Source organism: Acomys minous (genome assembly GCF_964271855.1).
Source record: "Acomys minous genome assembly, chromosome: 6".
Classification (NCBI taxonomy): domain Eukaryota; kingdom Metazoa; phylum Chordata; class Mammalia; order Rodentia; family Muridae; genus Acomys; species Acomys minous.
In genome coordinates this window covers 45,101,435-45,121,742 of record NC_140487.1, presented here as the reverse complement: position 1 = coordinate 45,121,742, position 20,308 = coordinate 45,101,435, and the positions used below count along the sequence as shown (strand labels likewise).

Genomic DNA, 20,308 nt, shown 5'->3' with positions numbered 1-20,308 from the left:
CCTTGGATGTGTTAGCCTTCTTGCCTCTAGCTCTTCTCCTTCTTCCACTCTTCCTGCCATGGCCACTGCGATCCACTCATGCGTGATCCAGTCGTGCTGATCTCCTCCATGGCATCTAGTTATTTTGCAGTGACAGACTCAGTCTTGGCTCTCTGAAGAAAGGATTTGCTTGCCTAAGGTTAATTATTGTGCCTTCAATAGAAGACAGAACCAGTTTTGACTCTTCGGCCAATTGTTTGATGCCCTTGCTCACTGGCTGGACAGCACTTCCCAAGGCAGACTTCATGCTGTCTGCCTCTTAGCTGAACACCTTCCCCATGATGATAAACTGGGCTGCTGTTTTCCAGACCCAACTACTTTACGGTTTGAGATAGAAAAGAACTAATACAGTACCCGATTGTAACATTTATATTAGCTTGTGTGTTAAGGCTGTGTTCTGAATACATTGTTTTCAAAATACATTTTATTCGTCTATACTTAAAGTATCCAGGATGCCATGAAACGCACATATGTGGTAGAATAGTTGCAATGGTGAAACAGTTTCACGTTCACATCTCATATATTCCTCGAATCCCCACCCCATGTTAAAGCTCCTGTCACCTATTTATTCCACCAAGAATTCCTGACCACACCATTATTAATATACCACTATTGGCCACATTGCCTGTCTTTGATGGGAGATCAGTCATTGCTTGTATGGGCTGTTCTATCTAGTCCTTCATTTTTATTGTGGTCCTCCTGTCATTTGGGACTTCATTGTGAACTTAGTGCTTTCAGATCAGCATCATACAGACTGCACTGTGGTTGACAGTTTGCTCTGTACTCTTACGTTTGAAGTGTTAATGATTATATCTTCCTTTTACAGGTAGAGAGACGGTAACATACTCCCCACTCTAAATTTTATGTATAACACAAGTCAACATATGTTGGTTGTGAACATCTTTTAAAGTTTGTATATTTACTGCACACAAACAAGGCAGCTATGCTTCATGCTTTATTGTGATAATTTTTTGTTAATGATGCATTAGCAAGGTAGTATGTCATGACAGTTGCAGTGTAGGTGAAGCTGACTTGAAGTGGGGTGTGCCAGGCCTGCATTAGCAACTGTCTACATGCTTACATTTTTGCTTCAGCCCTCTATAATTTATTAGCCTTTAACAATTGGCTTAACTGTCAATTTAATATTTTTCAGATTCATGAGATATTTGATTGTCAAGAATGTATGAAAAAGTTTATTTCTGCTAATCAGCTGAAACGTCACATGATCACTCACTCAGGTGAAGTGTCTACTTCTTACATATATAGAAATCATTGCAAAAGATTATCATGCCTTGTTCAAGAAACTGAGTAAGAGTAATCAGAAGCCCTGGCTATAAATTCTAGCTTAGTCAAATGATTTCTAAGTTCTTAATTGTCTTGAAATGGATTTGTTTGTAACTCAAAGGTTGCTTGGCCACAGGGTATGAAAGGCCTTCAAAAATAACCATTGAATTTGGAACCTTGGTTTCCTTATTATTATTATTTTTTTAATCTGTGACATGGCACCAAGCACTTGTCAAAAACACTTCAAAAATTAATAAGCTCATTTACATAACATATTAGCACAGTGCCTGGCATTTGGTAGGGCTTCAAAAACTATTGTTTCTATTATAGATACTCTGGCATTCTATCTGTGGTACTTATAAAACAGAGAAAAATGGAAATATTTTGAGAAAAATTTCTTAAGGCATAAGTTCATTTAAACAACTTTGAGCAATAGGATTTTTTGTTTCTTGTTTTTTTTTTTTTTTACTTATGAAGACATTAAAATTGTATTGAAAAGTATTTTATTTTATGGCACCCTTTTATAAAATTTAGGAAGATTATAGTTTGAGGATATTGAAGTAAATGTTTTGAACATCCACATGGTTTGGAGGAAGATTAAGTGTTCGTGAGTTAATGTTGATGAATGAAAGCTACTGGGCTTCAGGTGTGTTTCCTGTGTTGAGCACCGTGTTGTTTGTATGCTTGATAATATTATATGCCTGTTCCATAAGTGTGGATGTTATAACCTGTCGAAACTCTTGGCTGCTGCTGAAGGTGGGAACTCTGACACATGAGGCTTCCTGATGGCTGTGAGTCCATCTGTCACTGACAGGTCTCTCAGCACTGAGGACTAGACTGATAAACACACTTTTCATGTAGAACTAGAATTTGTGCTTTGAATGTAAACTTTTTTTATTTCAAAGGTTTAACTTTCAAAGTACTTCTACAGAAGAACAATACTTTTCATGGTCATTTGTGAATACTCACAGATCTAGCGCAGATGAACTATGTGGAATATTTTCTGTGCTTGTCTGACAGTGCTATAATTTGTTTATGCCTGAGGTGTAATTTTAGGAAAGGATGCTTTCCCTTGGTCCTCAACCTTCATATAGACATGAGATTGTCTGTGCTTATTCTTTACAGAAAAGCGGCCTTATAACTGTGAGATCTGTAACAAGTCATTCAAGAGGCTTGATCAAGTGGGTGCCCACAAAGTAATCCACAGTGAAGATAAACCCTATCAGTGCAAGCTCTGTGGAAAGGGATTTGCTCACAGAAATGTTTACAAGAACCACAAAAAGGTAAAGACGCTCATTAATGTCTACCATTTCCTGATGTGCTGAGAGGGCTCAGTCCGAAGTGAACAAGGTAGCTAGAGATGATCCTGCTCCTGCTTTGCCAACACTCACTTAGACACTGACCTCTGGCTTCTCTTCTTGACTCCCTTCTCTGAAATCTGCTCTCTTGCGCACTCCCCTTGTGTGACTGAGTTAAGTACCTCTCAGCTGCTAATCAGCTCCGAGGAAGCTGAGGTGCTTGTAGCAGGTGCCGTCTCTATTCTCCCCCTTCTTTCTGTGTGTTTCCAGGCTCTGTTCACACCACCTTTTCTCTCAGTTTCTTGTAGTGCCTTTTGCTAGGTCCGTCCTTTCCTCCGAGTGTGTTTTACACTTTGGGTTAGCTTCCTATGGCCTGAGACAGTCTACCTACTCAGAAGGTTTACTGGGCTTGTGTCAAACGCTTGAGTCCACGGTTGTCTGATTCTCTTGTTTTTATACTCAGGATAAAGCAGAGCCTTGTCTGGAAGCTTGTAGCTTCCATACATCTAATCTAGGCCGAGAGTGTTTTCAGCCTCTGAGACTTTATGCTGAATCGTACCCTTTCTAGCTTTTTCTGAACTCTGCCTGGTTCAACTCAGCTGTTCTGGCTCAAACTCCTCTCAAAGCTGACTGACTCAAAGGGCTTCTCTCAGATTCTGACTGAATTGCTCTGCTTGGCCTCAAACTAACTCCAGCAGTCTGCTCTAATCTCCTGGCTCCTTCTCACTCTCTGGCTCCTTATGTCTTCACCTGTGTCTAGCTTGTTCTCTCTTCCACCTGTCTCTGTAAACCTCTCCTACTAAAACTGCTTCCCCCCTCCTGTTCTTTCTTGCCTCTCTTCCCTCTCTTTTCTTGAGAGTTGGACATATCCTATTCAGTCAAATCTTTCTCTGATTCATCACTTTGTCTGCCTCTCACTGAGACATCACTTTCAAACATGGCTGCTTCCTTCTAACAACAGCTAACCTTACTGACATTGTTTGGGATTAAAGGTGTGTACTAAGGGCATATCTGCATTCCAGTCAGATCGTATAGACCCAAAAGTTCTTTGGATGTGATACCTTGCCAGAGCAGCCATATTGTTGGATTAAAATTCCTCTACTGTGGGTTCCCGGGTTGCAGTGTGGGTTCTGAGGCTGTGCAGCAAAGCCTGGTCACTGCCTAGCTTTTCTGTTATCTGATGCTCTTTACCTTTTTTCCTCTTCAGGTTATATGTTTTTAGTTCTTCTCTGTATTTTTGTTTGTGTTTCTCACAAGTCACCTCTGCTTTAACTCTTCTTTTAGAACATGCTAGCTTTAATCTCATCTTGTTTATTTTCTAGATAATTCATGTTCAAATTCAGGAAAATTTTCATTGAACAACCAATATCTATAAATATATGTGAAAACATACATGATGTCAGAAACATTTGTTTATTGACTTTAGGGGAAGTATTTTTATTAGTTTTTTAAAGGGAATTATTTATTCATCCTTATAATGTTTATTAGGTGTTTTAGTGACTTCATCATGTATGAGGACTTTCAGGAAATGGCTATCTCTTGTGAAAGCATTAAAAAATGATACCAATTTTAGTTTCTTTCCAAGAAACAAAAAGAAGTGGTAGATACATAAAAAGCTGAACAGTGCAGGTTGATAGCACCTCACATTGCCTCTGCCTGATTTCTTGCCTCAAACCCTGACATTTGACTCAAGGACTGCATCCAGGGAAGGGCGACAGTCATTGTCTTCCCTTCGGAATTACAGGACTGTAAAAAAGGATCTGGCAAGTGTCCTGTTCAGTCTCTGCAACCCTCTTAATCCTTTCTTTGATGAAACTGATCTGCCCACATTTAGGAGTTCTTCACAGTTTGGCTTATGTTATATGCCATATGGGAATTTGGCAGGGGATCTTTGCACTAGCCCTCATATTTTTCAGCCATAAATCATATGAAAGTAATAATGATGTCTTAGGGAGGACAGAAACCATGATGGCTATGACTTCCAAAGTGGAAAGCATGCTCAGTCTTTCTGCCCCTGACACATGTGTTTCTGCGTTGTGATCCTCGTGTGTGTTGGTGTGTTTATGAAAATGGTAAAGTATTCAGGAATCGTATGGAAAACTAAGTCAACCTGCTGGTCCATAATTACTCATTAATGGTCAGCTAGGAAATTAAAAATATTGGTATGCCAGGAAAACCAGAAAAAGAAAATGATTAAGGGTCAATCTGATCTTCACATATAGCATGTCCAGATTTTCTCTTATGTGAATAAAATATTCTCTTGACTTTTGGCATTTGTCATATGTATGTTTTATCATATTCGTTTCTTTATCTCACTTCAGATGGATTGTGGTGCTGTTAAGAGTTTCATTATCAGTTCTCTAGGTCCAGTCACATTAGCTTTTTCATTTTCTCATCCTCCCTATACTCATTTTATTTGATTCAGACTTGTGTTAAGAGGACTGGCTAAAAGTTAGATTTGGATTATTTGAATCATAATTGCTCAGGCACTTCAGAACTACCAGTGAAAGAGAGTATGAATTAATCATCTTTCTCCATTTGCTCCCTGTCAAACTTACTGCAAAGCACAACTTTGGAGAGAGCATATGGTGATCCCCTCTTGCTCTGTGATGGATGTCTGTCTGCTTGATGATGGAAGTGAGTCCTCCACAGTTTCTAAAGCCCCAAGGAAGTCCTCGAGAGCCCCTTGGTGCCAGATATGTGCCCATTTATTAATGTTCCTTTGTGCAATTTTCCAGGGATGGAACTGTAGAAACGTATGTAGGAATCTAGTCACAACTTATGGAAAAATTCTGTTGGGCTCTTACACTCATATTTCATTCATTTGCAGTCAAACTCTGAACAACAGACAGTTTTTTTAGCCTTCAATCTTATATACAAGGACATGAATAGACATTACAAAGTAGAACTGGAAGTTTAGGTTGAAGAGGGTTCAATGAAATATAGACTTGTACATGTATGTTCATTTTATTTTAGTGTTAATTACATACATGTATTTATTTATTTATTTATTTGTGTTGTAGTGTGCATGCCATGGCATGCATGTAGAGGTCAGGGAACAGCTTTCTGGGGTTGGTCTTTTCCGTCTCTCATGTGGGTCCCAGAGATTGAATCCAGGCTGTAAGGCTTGCCAGTTCCTGACTTTTATCTGCTGAGCCTCTGGATGGTCTCTAACTGTTTGTTTGTTTGTTTGTTTGTTTTATAACACATATGTCTTGCGCCACAGTCCAACCATTTGAAAGACACTGTAGTTCAAACTTTGTTGTGGTAAAATTTTGATAGACTTCAAAGAAAAATGTATCTCTAAAAGAACATGAATTCATTTACAAAAACAGAACAAATGGGGTAAATTTAACAAGAAGGAAAAAAAGTCTTAAAACTGTGTTAGGAAGTTGTTAAGGTGGGGATTTTAAGACAGCCACTCAGTAAATACATCACAGCTACCTGTTCCTTCTCGTTTGTACAAACCCCGCACTAGTTCCTGGGATGGTGATGACGACAGTTTGATGCTCACAACGATGAGTGCCAGGCAGAATCTTAAACAGTAGTGTCCAGCAGGTGCTGGTCATGACTGGGGCTCACTCACCACTGGAAACCCCCGTCCTGCTCACGTGGTTGCTACTGTTCTTAAGTGAGTGAAGAAATAACACATGTAGCTTGCTTTTCAATTGACGGTGTTCATGACGGAGATGCATTGGACATAATTTGTGCACATTACCGATATATGTTATTTTTTAATCAATGAACATTAAAAGTTAAAAACATACTTTGAGTGATTATAAGTACATATAGCTCAATATTACTGTCAGATTACTGCATATTTATAGAATTTACTCGTTATTAGAACTGTGGATCTTTTCACGAGCACCGTCCCATTTTCCTCCCTCTGTTACCTTTTCTTCGAGCCGTACTCCTGTCAACCATCATGTACTCTCTGCTTTATGAGTTTGACATTTTTAGATTCTAGACAGTAATTTTCTTTCAATGCCTTATTTCATTTAGCATAATGTCCTAATCTCTCTGAACTTTTCCTTACTCGGATGAATATTCGAATCACGGCACAATGGAAAGTCAGTAATATCCTTTTATTCTTGGACCTTAATTGAGAAACTTCTCATCTTTACTCACTCGTGACCCAGTGTCTGCCCTAACCTTTCCACAACCACAAGAGAAAAATACTGGGGAAAAGAGAAGCACATGATTTCTTTGGTAATCAAATTTAAAACTTTTCTCACCATTTTTTTCTTCTTTAGTAGACACCTCATGAGAATAAAACCTGAAATCCTTTGTGACTGTCTAGTAGTCAGTTATACTGCATAGGTTGTGTTTACCCTCAATCTTCCCAAACACACACACACACACACACACACACACACACACACACACACACACACACAGCCCAAAATCCCAGTGTTTTCCTGGGTGATAACCGTGTGGGTTCTTGCCAACAAGTTATTGTATGTCGTGTATTATTTTCCAAAAGATAACCATTTGCTCCCTCATCTAACACTGTATTACTACTATACGTGAAGGTCTAAAATCCTAATAACCCCAACAGATCTTTTTGCCAGAGCTAAACCATATTACCCCTCACATAAAACCTTGACAGACTTTTGGTCCCACTTTGTAAAGATTTTTGAATATAGAAAACCAGAGATGAGAAAGTGAGTGTCTTAGCTTGGCTATTTGATGCTATGATTTTTGCAGAGCAATGTCTTTAGTGTTGCCTATTCTTTTCTGTGTGGAGTGAGCTGCCCATTACACTACTGAACTTACCATCATAACTCTAGTTTGAGTGTATTTACCTGAGGAGGAAGAGACCTTTTAAAGAAGCCAATTATAGATCTGGCTACATAGATTTAGCCCACAGATCTTGTAAACATTCAGATAAAACCTGAACCAGCTTCAGATTTGTCTGTAGCTCAGGGGGTTTAGCATGCCCATATGAGAGGCTTGAGTCTGTATAACAGGCTCGTTCCTTTTTTTCTTTATTTCTCTACATTCATTCTATTTTTAACTAGCTTTAATGTGTTTATTTTTATTTGCTCTTTGAGAATTTCCTGTACTGTAGTTTCATCATATTCATCCTGTTACCTAGATCCTCCTGAGTCCACTCTCTTCCCTACCCTCAATTTTGTGTATTTCTTTTTTATCTAGACTGTCAAGGACAGTATACGCTGCCCATACAGTCTTGGATATGTGGCTTTCTGCTGGAGTTCAGTTGACTTATCAGAGGTCACACCTTTAAAGAAGAACAATTCTTCCTCTTCCACCAGTTCTCAACTGCCAATTAGTCCTTAGCTAGGGGTGGGACTTGACGCTCACCTCCACTCTCTGTGCTGTGATTTTCGTGTAGCTTGAGCCTATGCAGGTCCTGTACAGCTGTCGTAACAGTGAGTTCAAAAGTATAACTGCCCTGCTATGTCTGGAAAACACTGCTTCCTTTGGTCATCCACTCTCTTGGCTCTTAGAGTCTTTCCATCACTTCTGCTATGGTCCTTGAGCTTTGGAAGGAGAAAGTACGATATAAATTTTCTTGTACGGTATATGTCCCAAAGGTAAAATATCATCAGCAATAAGTACGATGACTATGGAGCAATATAGACTATTTGGAGGCAAAGTTATAAATTTTAGCTATGAATGGAGCTGATGAAATTTTATTCTGTTACTCTGGAATTAGTATTTGATGTATATGGCTAGAATTATACCAATTTGGTATCTTACTATACATTATCTACCCTCCTGAGGCATTTTTGAGAATTTTAATGGATGTTATAGATAATGCAACACATGTCTTATGTCTTTTCTACCTCACTGACAATAATTGGACTTGGACCATACAAAAATTAGTATCTAAAAAGATAATTTATGCTGTTTATTCAGGGCGAGTTCATCTATTGCATTAGCAGATGTTAGTGACATCAGTGCCTTGGCAGCTGGAGAAAGAATATTATGTAGCTCAAGAATCAATTATTAAATCGGTGAAAAATTTAATGTTACAATACCTTTTAGGAAGTTTAATTTCATCTGATACTTGCAAGATATATCAGGAACACAAATTCTCTATCTACAACATGTGAACACTGTACACACTCATTTCATACAGGACTTAGGGTCCTCCTGTCAATTAAACACAGATTCACTGCTAGTGTTTATAATCATAACAATGCAGATGTCATGTTGGTATCTTATTTACCTATCTGGCTATGTCTTGTTAGCTTATTGCTTAAAATATGCTACTCAAGGCCAATCTGTGATTACCACAAACATGTATTTTTGTAACTTTATTATTGTCCCAGATATTGAAAAAAAAAGATTGATAGTGGAATATAGCATTTTTGGAAGGCTAAAGAAATTATTGGCTCAAATTTGAAATCACTAAATCAAAGGGTTTTTTTGTAGTATTAAAAAAATAGTGTCATTCTTTGTGTAAAAAATCAAATACCAATGAAAGAAGCAAGAAAGCAAGCATGCTGTCAAATTCTTTCACTCGCCCATGAAAACTCTTCCCAGAGACTCCATTGTTTGTGAGTAAATGGTATTCTATCCATAATGTGACAGTCTAAGAGGTATGCATGATTTTCCTTATTAAATAAACTAAACATGTAAGTGTAAATACAATTATAATCTATAATACTTATAATCTCTAATAATCTAATTAACCTATTTATATGTTTTTATAACCATTCAAGAACTTTTTGTTTTAATTTTGTTCTTCTTAACCCTTTCAAGTGTATTTTGTGAAGGAAATTGGTCAGTTGAGGGGTAAGAACTTTGCTATCTGAGGACAGTGTGCCACAATGCCACCCAGAAACTTTACCTTTCTAGTCACAGTATGTGAGTTTGCCTTACTCTTCCTTCTCCGGAAAACTCCAAATAATACATACCTTCTTCATGTGTGACACTCTCATGGACAACAAATACTGCTTTTAATTTTTCATTCACTGCATTTGTTGTTAACTATATATTAATTCCATATGTAGCACTGATACCTTTTAATATTCATTCTATACACAGTAATCCAGGTTTGAAATCTTTTATGGCCCAGGGGTGTCTGTAAAAGTCACTTGGACCCCATGTGTTTCACCCAAACGTGTTCTCACTTGGCGTCTCACATTACCGATGCACAGGCCACGCTTCATATCCAAGTGCATACACTTGGCGTGTTTCTTCCTACAGGACAGCAGCTGCCCTGGACTCCTGCAAGGATTCCTCTGCAGACTTGTCTCCTCTTTCCTAGTTTATTTCTTTGAGGCCTCAAATCAACACAGTCATAGATAAGCTACTCAGCTGTCAGAAACCCACCTCTCAGAAACGACAATCCTTTAGACCAACCTGCCCTTCGCAATTAGTCTCTCCTCATTTTCTTCTCCCATGCCTGTGTCTGCATCTTCCCGCTTCTCTGCCTCATTCCTACCGCCCGGCCACGTGGGCTGAGGTGTAGCGGTTTCGTCCTGGTTAGCTGTGATTGTTGCCAACTGAAGCAGAACAGCTGTGCCCACCCATACATGATCACGGTGAGAATCATCTATTCACATACTCTCAGTGGAGGCCTCAGGGGGTTCTATCAACACGCCCTGAAATTCCAGTCACTGAAGAGGGAAAGACAAACAGCTTACTAGGTAGGACCTGTAGTTGGTGTAACATCTCCACGTCACCCAGAGGATTTTGGATGATGTATGTCTGAGTTGCCTGTACTTCTGCAAGCAACCCAATAATCTCACTAAGTCACCAAGCAGCGCCTGGATTAAAACCTCTCCTTGTTCTGTTATAACTCTCCATCTGGGGGAGAATCAACATTTATTTATATATCCTTAGGAAAAGTAAAACAATCTGGCCTTTTCCCCTGGCCAGTGTGTTTGTCACCAAGGTATCCATCCTTTGGTCCCTCAGAGCGCAAGGCTTCTCTCAGATGTCATCTTAGCTAGACTTCTCTTGACCACATATTTCCAACCTTTGGAGCACGACTTACGCTCCTCTTCATTTTCCTCTAGAGCACATGTCACTTCCTGATGCAGTGTGTGTGTTTATCACATACGCAGGATAACAGCCCTGTGATGCAGCACCTTCTGTGGCTTTTGTTCTCCCTGCATCCTCATAAGCAGAAATAGGATGGACCCATAAAAGCAAAATGTACACTATCGACCTGATACAAAACACCCTACCAAATGAAATAGGAGGTGTCTTCTACCAGTTTTTATTTAAGGGTTTTCCTTTTTTTCATATTAATGTGCCACTAAAATTATATTAGCAATGTTAAGCTGTTACTTGATGTCACAAATATTTTATTTTGTGATTGAAAAACATCTCCTTTGCCATTTTAAATTTATTTTTAAATCTAAATATCTAGTTTCCCATTATACTTATAAAACATTTCCCACTCAAATATTATTTTAAAATCACTCACATTTTCTTTATGATATTTAAGGCATTATTCTTCACTTAAAAAATAGGTGGATCCAGATGTGGTGGTGTGTATCTGCAATTTCAGCTTTTCTGAAACAGAGGCTGAGGGTTGATAGCTCAAGGCCAGCCTGACTTGCATAGCAAGACTGCCCCGGAAAAATAGGACGTGGATAAATAAATCCTAAATCCATGTAGCTTCTCCCCTACTGTAGGGAGTAATGGGCCCAGCTTTAGTTGTGTGAGAACCCTTTGGTTCTGAAATAGTTTTGAAATTCTGAAAGTTTTTCTGAAAGAAAATATTTTGACATAAAATAACAGCTTAGCTTTGCTAATATAAGGTGTGATGGTACATTAATTAAAAATAATTGGAAAAAATAAAACTAGGAGTAGAAAACACCTCCTTCAATTTCAACATTTCATGCGTCTGCCATTCAGTTTGGAATGCCGTGTTCATGATGTCAGTTGATGTTATATAATAGAAGAAATGTTCTCCGACTCTGTTTTATTTTCTTCTAGGATTTCTGTGGCCAAATAATATATTTAAACATCTTAAATTTATCCTGGCTTTGAGTATTTGTTTCCTCCCCACTTCATGTTTTCAACAACGGAGTCATGATAATGCTTGTGTCACAGCACAGTTCTCTGTGACACTCTGTCGCCTTCAATATTGAAATGCCCGTCAGATTGTGAAATCCTATGTCAACATGATGTGAATAAAGTAACTTCCTCCACTGCCCCCCCCCCTGCAGTTTAGTACTAATGCGATAAAAATCCATTGGATCTATAGCTTATTTTGTTGTAATGGAAGAATATTGTTTGAGTTTTGAGCGTTTTGAAACTGTGAGCCTTGTTAAATTTTTTCATCTGGGGCTGGAGAGAAGGCTCAGCAGTTAAGAAAACCTGCTGTTCCTACAGGGAAGACCTAGTTTCCATGCCCAGCACCCACATGGTGGTTCCTTCATAACCATCTGCAACTCCACTTCCAGCAGATCTGATGCTCTATTCTGTTCTCTGCAGGGACCAGGGTGCACAGGTCGTACACACACAGGCAGAACACACATACACATGAAATATAATCCAACCTGGCCATCCACAGTGGAAAATAAAAGTTTATTCACTGTTTTTGCCAAATTGGCTTCAACTTCTTTGTGACCATTTCAATGTGTGTTTGTCACGTCCCACAGACCTTAACAACATCCACGTCTCTGGCAAGTCTTCAGTTTTTTTTCTTCAAGTGGTGGCAGTAGCATTTTTTTTTTCCCAATTCAAAAGATGTATTTATTGTGAGGGATGGCAATAGCATTTTAATCAGGAACCTGGCTCTTGGAATTCCTCAGTCCCTGTATTTAGCAGGACATTTGATACAAATCAGGTATTTTGAGAATGCTACCTTAGGTTAACCATGAGTCCATGCTCTGTTGTAATTTAAACACAAGCAGCCTTGAGGCCTCAGTGACGTTAGGGCAAAAGTGGAGAACATGTCCCTTTAAACTGTTTCCTTCGCCATGTTAGCCTTGTGAATGCATGTGGGTATGACTTTCCTCAGTAGCCAGAGAGTTATGAGAAGAAACCCCGTGCCTTCTGCTTTCCATAACGAGGAGGAGCTCAGTCTCCTTTGCCTGACTCGGTGTCTTCCTCCCGCAGACCCACTCCGAGGAGAGGCCGTTCCAATGTGATGAATGTAAAGCCGTGTTCCGCACGCCTTTTTCTCTGCAAAGGCACCTGTTAATCCACAACAGTAAGTCACAGTCCAGGCTGCTGAGGACAGACAGAGTGACTTCCACTGTGTTCTTAGGCTGTTCCAGAATAGACATGCAAGAAATGCATGGTGAATTGTCAGATAATCTCTTTAAAACATAAAGGAGAGCTGGGCATGGTGCTGCACGCCTTTAATCCCAGCACTTGGGAGGCAGAGGAAGGTGGATCACTGAGTTCGAGGCCAGCCTGGTCTACAAAGTGAGTCCAGGACAGCCAAGGCTACACAGAGAAACACTGTCTCAGGAAAGAAAAATATTAAAACATAAAGGAGACAGATTACCTTATTTCCCTGCAGTACCACTAATCATTTTATTAGATACTTTACACCTTCTCTTCCCAGTATTTATAATTTGTACATAAAAAGATGCCCTACGTTCAGCGTACTTTGAACCTTGCTTTGAAGCATAGACTTTCGTTTCCTTTTAACTATGATGATTAGGGGAACATGTCTATCTCTGTAAAGCAGAGAGCTATCTCACAGGTCAGGATTTTATTAGCTCACAGGCTTCAAGTTGGAGTGGGCCACAGTGCACATCCAACTCAACACTGTTTCAAAGAAAAAATAAAGAGTATGGAGTCTATCCAGAGTACAGCCTTTCAAGTAGTGGATCCTAGCCATTGCATCCAGGTGTCTGATAGGCAGGCACCTATCCTATTTCATGTAAAATTTCTGATTATGTGCATATTTGTGGAGGTATTTTTAAAATTATGTTCTAAATAGACACATATCTTTTAAGAAAATTATACATGTAAAGCCCTTACTGCTACTTAAATATTAAATACCAGATGCTAGTATGTGGCAGTTGGTTGTACAGAATGGTAACAGTCTCTGCTCATGCTAAGTGCCTAATATGAAAAATAATAGAAATCTTGAGGTTTTGTACATGTTGGTGATGATCATGAGGAAGGAAGCTGCTTCATGTGGAGAAAGATGGGCTGTGTTTCAGGTCCAGGTCTGTTATTGTGCAGCTCTGGAGGGCACTCAGCCTAGCTTTCCCCTTCCATAAAGAACAACCTCTTAAAGAATGAAATTTTTTGCCCCACCACAGGAATTATTATATCAGATAACTTTAGAGAGGGATGAATTTCGAATAGGCATTTCTACAAGCGAACTTCATTCATCCTGTTCAGACGTATGTGGCTGAATTTGGCTTTGTAATTCTATTTCACACAACAGCAAGAGATTTGTAACATCAATAACCTGATAATTCCAATGTTACCTTTATGGTTCTCAGCAGCTTTGCTTTAGAGGAAGTGGCTTGTGAGGCTGTGCTGTGTGCTCTGTGGCTAAAACTCAGGAGACAGAGGCAGGCAGATGGCCGTGAGTTCATAGCCAGCCTGGTCTACAAATTCCAGGACAACCAAGGCTACACAGAAAACCCTGTCTTAAAACACATAAACAAAAAAATAATGGTGATGAGCTACATTAGAAGAGGTTCTCTGAAGCTACAGTGGTGGCATCAGGCCAGAAGAGTCAACCTCCAGAATTTAGGGGCGAAGTCATCATGTAAAGTGCAGATTCACAGTGAACACAGCGAGTTAAAGGTAGGAAAACCAGACTGACTAAAGCACAGAGAACAAAGTACTAGATCTTGTTTCACACACATCTTTCCTGTGGGCTAACCTGCCAACAATCCATCTGCTTATTTTAGAAATTACACTGAAAATCAAAAGGCAGGTCTCTGGCTAGCTTGTAAGTGTTAGTGTTGGAAAGTTCTGATGAAATTAGACAGAGCATCTAACAGAAGTAACACATCAGTATTAGGAAATTCTGATTTTTTTCCAGTTCTTGGTTGTTGTTTTATTTTATTTGTTTCTTTTTTTTAATAATTTTTAAAATATACGTTTATATTAAATTTGAAATCCTGTGCGTGTGGCTTGACTGTTGACTTGTATTTTAAGGTGAGAGGACATTCAAGTGTCATCATTGTGACGCCACATTTAAAAGGAAGGACACGTTAAATGTTCATGTGCAGGTGGTCCACGAAAGACACAAGAAGTACCGATGTGAGCTGTGCAATAAGGCCTTCGTTACCCCTTCTGTGCTCAGGAGTCACAAGAAGGCAAGTGGGGGCTTCATCCAGGCAGACTGCACTGTAAGGGTATGGATTATGGGCATATATACTGACTGTTATGTCACAGTTTTATATTAACTTATGACATGCTTGCTGACAATGACAAATATATGATTATACTAACTATCCCCCCCAAAATACCTGTTTTCTTTGTCTTTCAGAATAGACATTTTTCCCATGAGATGAAACCTCGAAGTTATATGTGTATTTTGTGTAACACTTAGCTTTACTGATAGGTAGGCTTGGAAAATAGTGACTCCATTGACTTTCGACCATTTTCACTTAATACAGATGTTTTCTTGTGAAAATATGAATAGCTCCTCAGGCAGGTCGCTTTTATAGAATTCAAGTGTTTACAGGAAGTCCAGGGCACAGGGCATTCCCTGCTGTAGAACTGGGCTTTGACAAATACTAATGTAGTTCACATGAAATGGTTTCATTTGTGATTTTGAGATTGTCTTTTTTGTATTATGGTAATAGATCAGTAGATCAAGCAAATTGAGGATTTACTTTTGTATTTCATAAAGAAGTATACACCCTTATAATAAGTGCATTTTGAATATACTTAAAATAATAAAACTATTTTATGACAGGCAGTTAAAGATTCCAAGGTTGTTGGTGAGAGCAAGTGGGAGATAAAACACTGTAGAGAGGAAACAGTACAGGAAAATACAGGAAGAGCCAGGGCAGAAGATGTTCCCAAGCACACAGAGCCTACCTTTCCCCACTACTACTAAAGCCATTAGACTTGAATTAATCCCTGGATTGTGCCAAAGGCTCCGTGAACAGATAGTCTGGAAATGCCATTACACACATCCATTGAGATCTTTATCACTAACCCCCTAGGTGACTTCTTATTATTAATTTATTCTCTCATATATCACATCCAAATCGCAGTTTTCTCTCCTTCCTCTCCTCCCAGTCCTTCCCCTCCCTCCACCTCTTCCTCCCTCATCCACTCCTCCTTAGTTTCCCTTCAGGAAAGGGCAGGCCTCCCAGAGATAGCAACCAAAATGGCATATTAAGTTGCAATATGACTAGGCACCTCCCCTCATATTAAGGCTGCATTAGGCAGCCTAAGAGGAGGACAGGGGTCCCCAAAGCAGGCAAAAGTGTCAGAAACAGCCCTGTTTGTTCTCTTAGAGGTCCCTCAATGACACCAAGTTACACAATATAACATATGCAGAGAGCCTGGGTCAGACCATTCAGGCTCCCTGATTGTTGGTTCAGTCTCTGTGAACCACTGAGTTCAAGTTTGTTTATTCTGTGGGTTTTCTTGTGGTTTCCTTGGCTCTTCTAGATCCTACAATCTTCCCTCCCCTTCTTCTGCAAAATTAACTGAGTTCCTAGACAACTCTTAAAACAACTAGCTGTATGGCCATAGTCAACTATTATCTGACACTCCTTGCTTTTACTAAATTTCAGGCTACTTCTGGAACATAGTCTCAAAGCAATATTTAAAAAAACCCAAACAGACAGATACCTGAAGAAACTGCAACAGTTTCTGATCTCTGCAACAGTCAGCAGCCCCCAGCTTTTCTCTCTCTTTGAAAAACCCCAGTTGCTTCACAGATTTCTCTGACTCCTCACTCACTGGAATGATGGTTTGTTTTTTTTTTTAATGGCGGTGGAAAAAATTAGTCTCCTGTTGAGTCTCTGAGGCCTATCCCTCCTTCCTGTCAGCTGTCAGCAGTCTTGTTTTGTAATTTTCATTAGTTTGTTTATATATTTGGTGGGGATTGAACTCAGAGCCGCCTGCATGGTAGGCAAGCATCCTAGCACTGGGTTGTATTCCCAGCCCTACTCACTGGCTTCTTTAAACTGTGTTTTGCTAGTGTTCTATCTCCTTTGCAGGTACAATTGTTTTGTGCCTACATAATAAGTATGTGGAGGGTAGAAAGTCTCTTTCCAATTGACTGCTCAGTTAACACCTGCTGGTTTGCACGGTCAAGCTAGATGCATATGCTTTCTGTTTTGTAGTAAAACCTGTCCAGAAAAGCATAGCATAGGTAACAGATGACTTTCTTGAGATTAATTCTGCCCTTCGGAGTGAAATATGTACAAAGAATTTGGAAAATGATTCAAAGGAAATGTCTCTTGGCAACAGTCACGGGCAACTCTGGCCCCATTTTGATTGTGTGGTTTTGCTCCACTCACTGGTTTTATATAACTTAATCACGTTTAGTTAGACAAGGGCTCCATAAAGGCTTAAGCAGTAAACTGCAGAATTATTTTCAAATTAACACTAATGCATGCTTCTAAGGGATCTTTGAACCCATGGGATTATCCATGATAAATTGTTTAAAGTCTCATTGTGACATTAAATCATTTTAATGAAACATAATCCTGGAAAATACAGATTTATTATTGTCAGAGGTACTTAATCATCTTTACCAAAGTCTTTGTATTTATCATCAGCCATTTTTATTCCCATTTAGACACACACAGGAGAAAAGGAGAAAGTCTGCCCATATTGTGGCCAGAAATTCGCCAGCAGTGGGACCCTGAGAGTTCACATCCGGAGCCACACAGGTATGGAGAGTGACCTGGGGCTGAAATACTGGAAGTCAGAGTTAGGACAGAGAGCACTACTGTCCAATGAGTCCCCAATCCTAGTTAGCCTTCGTAGGGGATCATCAAAGCTGGTTCTTTACTTGAAAAGCATTTCAGTAGTTGAATTTTCTCCAAAATTGAACAAAATACTCAAATGTAAATACTTTTTAGGTTTGAGGTGAAATGTAAGGGTGCTACACATGGTTCTGTTGGACAGAGTAAGGAGTGACAGCTCCTACTTTCTATAGGAGACAGAGGCCTTCTCTTCATCCATCCTGTAGCTTACACCAAGGTCGCCTTTTTTAATATAAAAAATGCCTGTCTTTCTGCTCACATTCTGTAGTTTGAGTCAGTGTGGAATGAGGATGCTGTGATATCTGTTGAGTTTTAAGGCTCCCAGACTCTCTATTACTTTGCCTCTGCAATTTCTCCAGTGAAAGAGAAGGTGGCCACTGGACAATGGGGAATATCTAAATACTCTCGAAAGAAACTTGACTTCGTTTTATCTGTTGGGAAGACAAAGTGAGTTTTACACTCTTTCTGCTTCCTAAATGATTTTCCACTTGCGTGAGTTATCTTCCCACTAAGCAGGATGCATTTAATTGAATTTTGTAGGTGAAGCTTTCTGCTCAAAGCCATGTGTGACTTAAAGAAAATCTCATTTCCCACATGCAGCACAGTGACTAGAGGAGAAACTGTTTTGTGGAGGAAGACTTACTAGGTTCAGTAGACCAAAGAATGGACAACACTGAGACGTTAGGGATGCATGGAGCAAACATGTATTAGAGCATAGTTTGAAAACTTTGTGGACAATGCTAAAAGAGATGGCTTCATTTTAGGATCTTAGGATAATCACTCATATAAATATGTAAACCGGCAACAAACCAAGCACTGTGGATGCCCAGTACATTATAGAGTTTGTCTGAGAAGTTATCTAGAGAGAACAAGGCTTTTAGGATAATGAACAGGAGGTCAGAGAAATAGAATGTGGCCAAAAGAGGAGAGAAGCCAAAGGAAAAAAGCCATTGGGGGAGCGGTGCCACACTGCACAGTGCTTGCAGCTGCCTGCGCCGTGCTGACTGCCCTCTGACAGCAAGCCATGATGACCAGGGAACAGCCCTCTAGTTGGGTAGCACAGATGTCCTTGGCCATCTCTCCCTACTGTGTAACTGCAGCCATGTGGAGTTGGGTCTGGTAATGGCAGCAGTGAAAATAGCTGTCTTCTCTGTGCCAGGCGTACTTAGTAGACATTGCTTTGCTACACTGAGAAAGTTATTATAGTTTGCACGTCTGCACAGATGTATCTCTGTGCTATTTGTAGGTGGAAGGAAAGCAGGAGACTTATAGAGTAAGTGAGTTTTGTCTGCATGTCAGAGTAATCTACTGAATAACCTCTATGGCATACTTGTATGACTGAGTCAAGCTTGGGCTCATGAGACTTTGAGAGGTCAGAAAACATTAAACCATAGATTCCAGCACAGAACAGCTAGACCCAATCAAACAGAAGTTGAATATTCCTAATGACTCCATCCTTGTGAACTTTGTGTGCTTTCATCTGACTTTGCTTGCAGGAAGAACAAACACTAGGGAAGTATAAATTACACACATTATACATTGCTCTGAAGGTTTTAAGTATTATCTCTATGAAATTCAAGAATTGTATGTGGTAAAGTATCAAATATGTCATGTTTGTCCTGTTGTCTAAAAATACTTCATATTAGGCATATATGTAATATGTGTAATATAAAGAATATTTTAAAATTCTAATCATTTTGCATTGGATATAGTTTACCATATATCTGACTCTGGGCCAAACTGAGCCTTGGTGAGCTCGTGTATATATTTATGTAATAGACAGGTTTTTATGCACATCCAGGGGAAGGAAAAGGAGTACAGTGAGTGTGTGTGTGTGTGTGTGTGTGTGTGTGTGTGTGTGTGTGTGTGCACAAACAAGTGTGTAACTTCTTGTTTGTGCAAGCATATTTTTATCACCATATTTTTCTGTTTAAACTTAGACTCCTTTCAGAGTTCACCCCCCACCCCTCTTTTGTGGCATTTGAATGACAGGTCTGTTCAAGGATAGCCCCCTGCAGAGTGGCTGAGGATGTCTCCTGGTGGCTGGTTGGCTGCAGCAGTCCTGACATGGGTTTCTTTTCCATGTGTGATGAATAAGCTGGATTTTATCTCATCCTCAAAAGCTGAGCATTCACTTACTCCCAAGAGCAAATGCTAGGCCCACTGTGGACATGGCTTTCTGGGTACTCTGTGCTCTGTCAGAAGAGCAGCAGAGCTCCTACTGTTGGAGGATTTGCTAAATTATTTTTCTCTGTCTTTATTTTCATTTTCCTCTGTGACATCATATGATTTCATTCACCTCTTTTTAATGCTATTTTGCAATTTCTGGCTGCCCTCTAGGGTGCCAGCTGAAAAGAATTCCATGCTGTTTATTGGATGGTCAGTGAAAAACTCCCAAGTGAGATGGTGACTGGTCACAGTGAGCACCGACACAGTTCCATAGGCATGGTGCTTGGCTGAGCAGTGCACACACTGCTGCCTCAACAGCTCATGCTTGACAGTTGTGGAGGGCCCTAGGGAGCACTTGTTTCTCTCCACAGCTGTTGTCCACATTTACAATTTAAGCAAGGTATCTTGCTGGAAAATGTAAAAATATTTATTTTGGTGAAAATGACATAGGAAGTCCATTCCAGGTTAAAATGTTTTTATAGAAAATAACTGTGTTTCCCAGTCACAAGCTATTAGTGGGAATGAAGACATTGTTCAACTTGACTGTCTGGTTTCTGCAGAGACAGCTAGATTTTCATATCTGTTTCTTCATTCATCCTGTCATAATGTAGTCGGAGTTGCAGAATGTGCAGCAATCCTACAGAGTGTTTT

The 20,308-nt window shown here is 39.6% G+C and overlaps 1 protein-coding gene across 2 annotated transcripts in view; it reads left to right on the top strand.

Annotated features, from left to right (window-relative positions):
- The window catches only part of PRDM5 (PR/SET domain 5), a 153,556-nt gene that overhangs the window by 88,376 nt on the left and 44,872 nt on the right, over positions 1-20,308 (top strand). For both annotated transcript variants that reach the window (XM_084787308.1, XM_084787309.1), the window contains exons 8-12: positions 1,193-1,277; positions 2,449-2,606; positions 12,672-12,765; positions 14,688-14,848; positions 17,299-17,392. In XM_084787308.1, coding sequence (XP_084643434.1) covers positions 1,193-1,277; positions 2,449-2,606; positions 12,672-12,765; positions 14,688-14,848; positions 17,299-17,392 — 592 coding nt within the window. The remainder of the gene's footprint in view (positions 1-1,192; positions 1,278-2,448; positions 2,607-12,671; positions 12,766-14,687; positions 14,849-17,298; positions 17,393-20,308) is intronic.